At 44.0% G+C, this 7201-nt stretch overlaps 1 protein-coding gene across 1 annotated transcript; it reads left to right on the forward strand.

Annotated features, from left to right (window-relative positions):
• The first annotated feature begins 670 nt into the window (after nucleotides 1-670).
• LOC5572139 (toll-like receptor Tollo) lies at nucleotides 671-6774 on the forward strand. Its single transcript, XM_021849095.1, has one exon. The coding sequence runs from the start codon at nucleotides 1901-1903 to the stop codon at nucleotides 5828-5830; it is 3930 nt and encodes a 1309-aa protein (XP_021704787.1). The 5' UTR covers nucleotides 671-1900; the 3' UTR covers nucleotides 5831-6774.
• The last annotated feature ends 427 nt before the right edge of the window (nucleotides 6775-7201 follow it).

Below are 7201 nucleotides of genomic sequence, written 5' to 3' on the forward strand. Positions count from 1 at the left end.
CGAAATAACCGTCGAACGCTCATCTCAAGGTTTGAGATTGAGGTTAGGCACAAGGTGAAGGATTATTCTTATTTCGTATCTTCCACCGGAAAATCCATTGAAAATGTAATGCGCATTTGAAGAAACGACTAATTAATTAGTAAAAAAGGATTCTGTCTTACTGTAGTCAACGAGCAAATGTCAAAACCAATTAATGGTCCGTCCACCGGAAGAATACTCATGAAAACCATCTACATCGTGCTGGTCTTTGTCAATTTGGCTGCGATCTCTCTCCGCAAATTCGCTACCACTTGAGGTGGCCGAAACTTGGTGAATCATGTTATCCTACAAGAGAGTTGTATAGCAAGAGCATCGCTCTCTTTCCGATCGTGTGAGTTCATCTATTCAATGAACTTCTGAGAAATGGGAGATACGGATGAATGAACATAGTTGGGGAAATTTGTCGTTCATTCCGAATGGGTAGATGCGAGAGAGAGAGAGCGAGAGAAATGACCGTTAGATAATCCCCAAGCAAATTTAACCAATGGGTTCGGGCCCATCCTGGAACATAAACAGAGATTATTGTCAATCTCCTTTACGGTTCAGCAGTGAGCAGAAGAGAGCAATGGTGTTCATTTCAACTGAACGATTGGGGCCTTGCAACTATCCACTCAGTCGCTTCCGAATCGCGAACGAGAGAAGACGCTTGTTTCAGCTGCCGTATATCGTGCTCGTGTCGGGTGTTAAAATACGTTTCACAAAAACAGTGTAGAATGGACGGTTCCCTCTCGTCGTCGTAGGGGCAGAAACGAAGGCAACAAAAAATCGACCGTCTGTTATTATTGTGATGTGCATGGTTGTTGATGCCGCGTTCGCCAGATAGAAGGCGAGGAATAAAAGCATTATAAAATTAGTCAGAAGAAAAGGAAGAGTGGAGAAATAAAGTCGAGCCGTCAGGGCGGTCCGCAAGACAGCTCAGTGTTGTGCACTGAAGGGAAGAAAATAGCTGTATAAAACAATCTTGTGTGCTAATGTGTTTTCCATCGGCTTAGCTTTGCACTACGGGAAGAGTGTATTTTTGTTGATGGTAGTGTGTGCTTATTTATAAACGGATATCACCACTGAGGGGAGCCCCTACGTGGAGCCCATACCAAGAGAAGATTCGACCGTTTGAGTGGAAGAAAAAACGTGAAGCAGTGAAGAATTCGAACAACGGCCACCAGTTTAGCATGTTGAAGGTTTCTCCGGCGGAATTGAACACCCGCGTTTGCTGCATAGAAGAGCAGATCGAGTGAATTGGGATCGTGTGCTTCTCGGAAAGAATTGAGCAAAGCAAAGCAAGTGACCGACTCACGATATTTGTATCCACCAGTGAATGTGTGCACAACACACGAAATGAGTGAATAAAACAGATAGTTTTGTATATTTTATGCTCTGATCGGATTTAGAACAGCACATCCGCGACGGGAGTGGTGTGAATTCCGGTTTAGAAGAGTCCGTTGGGAAAGTGAAAATGTCAATTAATGTCTTCGTCGTCCAAGTGAATGAAAAATTTTGTTTCAAATAGAGAACTTTGCTATTGAAGTTTCAATTGACGGGCGCGACCGCACAGTAAATATTCATCAACCTGGCTTCAGTACAGGGCAGCGGTGCAATTTTCATTCTACTTGGCTGTGGAATCGTGCTTCTGGGTTGCTGTACTTTAGTGACTGCAGGACGTAACAACTTTCTTCGTCACGATGATGCGTTACCGAAAGGATGCACCTGGACCGGTGCGGTATTGGAAGTTTCGCAGGAGAAAAGATCTGATGAGCTGCAGTGCAAAATCAAAACCATAACCAAGACCGAGAGTCTGCTAGCTAATATAAGTAGTTATCAAATTGATAGGATAAAATCGCTCAAATTAGAGTGTAACGACATAATGTTCTTCGAAAGTTCCTTAGAATCGACTACTACGCCTGGAAATTTTCTAGGCAACTTAAACAGTCTGCTGAAATTGTCGATAGAGTACTGTAAAATTAAGTACATCCCAGCGACAGCGTTTTCGAATATGAAAACACTGAAAAGTTTATCACTGAGCACACACAATATTGACTGGTCTGTTATGAACCTAGAGCTACATCCGGATAGCTTCCGAGGATTAACCGAGCTTAAGGAGATGCACCTTGCGGATAACAACATCTGGAGTCTACCAAATGAGGTATTCTGTCCTCTTTACACCTTGCGGGTGTTAAACCTTACCGGAAACAGACTGAGTGATATTTCTCAGCTGTCACTGTCAGATTGGGGCAAAGGTCCAATTGCACCTGGCAAAGCTTGCAACACAGGACTAGAGGTGCTAGATCTGTCAGGAAACGACATTACGCTCATGCCCGACAACGGTCTCTCAGCATTGAGGTCACTTAATGCACTTTACTTGCAAGAGAATCTTCTAAAAGAAATCGCTGACCGAGCTTTTGTGGGTCTTGGAACACTTGAAATCCTTAACCTCTCCAACAATAAGCTAACCGCATTAACGCCAGAATTGTTTCAATCATCTCGCAAGATTCGTCAAGTTAATCTACAAAATAATTCGCTTTCGGTGTTGGCACCCGGAGTTTTCGAAGGACTAGACCGGCTCGAAATGCTTGACCTGTCGCGCAATCAGCTGACCTCGACTTGGGTCAAACGAGACACATTCGCCGGTCAAGTGCGCCTGGTGGTATTGAACCTCGGCTATAACCACCTCACTAAAGTGGACCAGCATGTGTTTAAAGGGCTGTACAGTTTGCAGATTCTGAACTTGGAGCACAATGCCATAGAACTGATTGCCGACGGGGCGTTCAGTGATCTGAAAAATTTACATGCCCTATTCCTCTCGCACAACCGTTTGCGACAGATCGAACCGTACCATTTCAGCGAGTTGTACGTTCTGAATCAGCTGATATTAGAATCGAACCAGATTGCATACATTCACGAGCGTGCCTTCGAGAACTTAACCCATCTACATGATTTAAGTCTAAACGATAATAGGCTGGAAGAGATACCGTCCGGTATGAAGAGTTTGAAGTTTCTGCAGTCGTTAGATTTGGGTAAAAATCAAATATCTGAAATAAATAACTCATCCTTTGAAGGATTGGAAGAGCTTATCGGGCTACGGTTAGTTGATAATCAGATAACAGAAATTTCAAGGGACACTTTCTTTGCACTATCAACAATTCACGTGCTGAATTTGGCAAGCAATCGGATACGACACGTAGACCAGTCGGCCTTCAGTTCGAATCCAACGCTTAGAGCCATCAGGTTGGATAACAATGAACTGGAGGATGTAGCAGGAGTGTTCACCTCCCTCACGTCGCTTGTTTATTTAAACATCTCGGATAACAACATTGGTTGGTTTGACTATTCGCACTATCCGCAGTCGCTCGAGTGGTTGGACATCCACAAGAACAATATATCAGAGCTGGGCAATCGGTACGACGTTGGTAATTGGTTCCAGCTGAAAATGTTGGATGTTTCTCACAATCGTATAAAGTACATCAATTCAAGCTCGTTTCCGAAAAATATCGAAACCTTGCTGTTGAACAACAATCTAATCGAGGAAATTGCCCCGGAGACATTTACCAGCAAGGAGAGCATTGTGAAGGTGGTTCTTTATGGAAATCACTTGCGTCGGCTGGAAATGTCATCACTGGCACTGACACTGGTCCCTGATACGCGAACTATGCCTGAGTTTTATATTGGAGATAATTTAATCCACTGTGATTGCAGCATGGAATGGTTACAGCGCATCAACGAGCTGAGTTACCTTCGTCAATATCCACAGGTGAAGGATCTTGATTCGGTGATGTGTACAATGGAGCACGAGCGCGGTGAGTTAGTCAGGCCCCTGATGGAAATGAAGGCCAGTGAGTTTCTGTGTAAATACGAGAGCCATTGTTTCGCAACGTGCCACTGCTGCGATTTTGATGCGTGCGATTGCAAAATGACGTGTCCAGACCGGTGCAATTGCTATCACGACACAGCATGGGAGTCCAATATCGTAGACTGCGGCAGTGTGGGATTAAATTCGATTCCGGTAAAAATCCCAATGGATGCTACGGACATTTATTTGGATGGGAATAATTTCGGTCAGCTGGAGAGTCACGTTTTCATCGGCAAGAAAAAGCTAAAGTCACTGTATCTGAACAATAGCCACATCGATGGCCTGAATAATAAAACGTTTGGCGGAATTCCGGCACTCAGTGTGCTGCACCTGGAACACAATGGGCTGGAAAGTATCAGTGGAGCCGAATTCGAGCAGCTGCGTGAATTGAAGGAACTGTTCCTGGATCACAATTCCATCAGTGCCATCGGTAACAAATCGTTCTATTATCAGAAATCATTGGAAGTGCTTACGATAAGTGACAATAAAATCAGTGAATTGAAGCCCTGGGAACTGATGCCACTGGGCGGTAGGTTCCGGCTAATCTCGCTAAGTGGTAATAAACTGGCCTGTGCATGTGAATCGATGGGTAAACTAGTGGACTGGGCCGAGCGACAGTTTAACGAAACGAACGGACTAAGTGAATTTCAGTGTTCGAATAATAAATTACTAAAGGACGCGATTAAGGAGTGTGAGAGCCACAAAAGTGCTCCGATTGCGACACCAACCGTGCAGCGGACGATTATCGATAATGATTTTATAGACTATTTGCCACTGTTGATTGCCGTGCTAGCCGGACTAGTGCTGACGATTCTCCTGGTGACGCTGGTGTTCATCTTCCGGAACGATGTGTGTCTGTGGGCGCATTCTCGGTACGGAGTAAGGATCTGTAAGGATCCGCTCAATGCGATGGAGCGATGCGAGGATAGTGAGAAGCTTTACGATGGATATCTTGTTTATAGTGCTGCCGATGCTGATATGGTCACTAGTCAAATTGCACAAGAATTGGAGCATAATGGTTACGCACTTTGCCTGCACTATCGGGATATACACTCGGCAGCCTTTCTGGCGGATTCACTACAAGGCGCTGCCGACGCATCCCGCAAGTTAATTCTATTTATAAGTGTGAAATTTATGCAACTTGAATGGTCTCAACCAGAGTTCCGAGCCGGATTGCAAGCGGTGCTAGAGCTAATCCGACCATCCCGACGGAAACAGAAGCTTATCCTCATTACTTCGGTGCCCCAATCGATGCTCACGATGGATCCCATAATGGATATCCTCACGCGAACCTGCACCGTTATCTCGTGGGACGATCGTCGCTTCTGGGACAAGCTCCGTTTTGCCATGCCGGACATTGGCAAAAATTCCCCTGTAAATAAAGCCCCTCATCGCAAAGCCATTAACATCCGGTATACTCCGGCTCCAACAAATCCTACCGCACCGACGGCCACCTGGCCAAAACGTCTGAACTCTGAAGTATGCGTACAGTATCCACCGCAGTCGGCTCATTCCCCCAACCACAGTACTTACAACACCGAGGATGAACTTTCGACTGCTTCCTCGCCACAGTACGAAGCCCCAACGCTTCACCACGCAGTTGGAGGAGGTCACGCGATGGTTCCTTTCCACCATCACCATCATCCTCATGCCCCATCGGCGCCAGCACATCACATTCCACTACAACAACAGCAGCAGACCAGCCATTCGCCGCACCTGCAAACCTATCCCCATCATCCGCAACTTCAACATCAACAGCAGCACCATCAAATGAACCTCCAACAGGGCAGTGCCTCCTCCGGCATGGGAGCTCCCGTGGGCTACTATCGCACCAGTAAGTCCAACAACACCAACACCCTAGGCCACGTGTACTCCACCATTCCGGAATCGCAGTACAACACCCATCACTCCAATCGCAGCGATAGCAATCGACCGTACTTTGTGTAATATTTACTCTACTTTTAGCTCTTTTTTGAAATCTACCACCCCCTTCTTCATTCTACATTACCCCCCTCATTCTTACCCGTGTGTACCTACTTCATACCCCATTTCACCCCCGTACTCGCTTCGATAGTCCTACTATTCAAAAGCAAAATATTGTGTATAAAAATTGTTTACTATATACTCTCTGAACTACTCGTAGGCTAGGTCAAAACGAAAAAAAGACTTATTTGATTAGAAATCTCCCTCTTCACGCTGATGAACCATAATCAAAGTCCTCTACAACTCTTTTTCCTGTGCGAGTGGGCAAGCGATTTTTTCCGCCGTTTTCTTCTCAAAACATAAATACTCATCGTAGAAAGCATCGTAGAGCTCGCGAAGCATCCAATCATAATCGGACTGTTTGTTGTGTTGATTTGTTTTAATTGAAAGTGACCGCCCTGTGCAGGAAGGCAAACATTATCTTGCGATGGCCTCTCAGCGGCCCGGAAAATCAAAATATACAACTTAACCGATCATGGGTGGAGACAGGGTTTTTGTTAGAAAGGGGGCGAGTGACCTAAAAAATTCTTATACAAATTTACGCCAAAACCTTCATTACTCCGCACCCTTTTTGCATAAAATGTTTACTATGAATGCCATTCAACCTACTTTTTCTTTCACATTTCCCATAGTGTAGTGCAACACTTGACCTGGTTGTATATTTGTGCTGAATAATGGGTCCATTTTACGATTTCCAATTCTTCAGATTGGAAAAGTCTCAAGATTCGATCGGTGGAGATCCCTTTTGACCGACAATTACACTCTGGTCAGTAAGTAACGCGAAATTTACAATTGTTATATACTTTTCTAATAAATTCCCTAAGATATATACCGTTTTGCCTCATATTCCGAACACTTAAGGTCAACCGTGACTTCAAATGCATCTGATAGCCATAAATTTGATGATATTTGGGAAAATTTTAATTTATTCGCTAAGTCTAACTGTTAGATGTTGGGTTTGCTGATAAAATTGTTATCTTAAACTTTTTCAGTGCTGTTTTTACTTAAAAGTATGGAACAACATTTTGATTCAAATGCCGAACACTGTGTTAATTCTGAACAGCACGAATAAATCGTATATCAATGAATAAATTAACAAAATATTTCATCTGAGCTAGTTCTACTAGAGAATCACCACTACTGTCGAAGTATAAAATAGATTAGAAGACTTAAAATTGAGTTGCAATTGACTGCAATTTCCTGGTGATTTGATGATATGTTTCAGCGAAACATTTAAACCATGATGCCTTACAAAAATCGAGTGTTTGCAATATGAGTCTGTTCGGAATTTGAGACAAAACGGTACCACCAGCATTTCTTCCTGGAATAAATCCT

The sequence above is a fragment of the Aedes aegypti genome, chromosome 3, assembly GCF_002204515.2.
Source record: "Aedes aegypti strain LVP_AGWG chromosome 3, AaegL5.0 Primary Assembly, whole genome shotgun sequence".
In the NCBI taxonomy this organism is placed as follows: domain Eukaryota; kingdom Metazoa; phylum Arthropoda; class Insecta; order Diptera; family Culicidae; genus Aedes; species Aedes aegypti.

Bases quoted from the DNA above. Each gene is read 5' to 3' on its own strand.
- LOC5572139 (XM_021849095.1), top strand. From the start codon at position 1,901: ATGTTCTTCGAAAGTTCCTTAGAATCGACTACTACGCCTGGAAATTTT.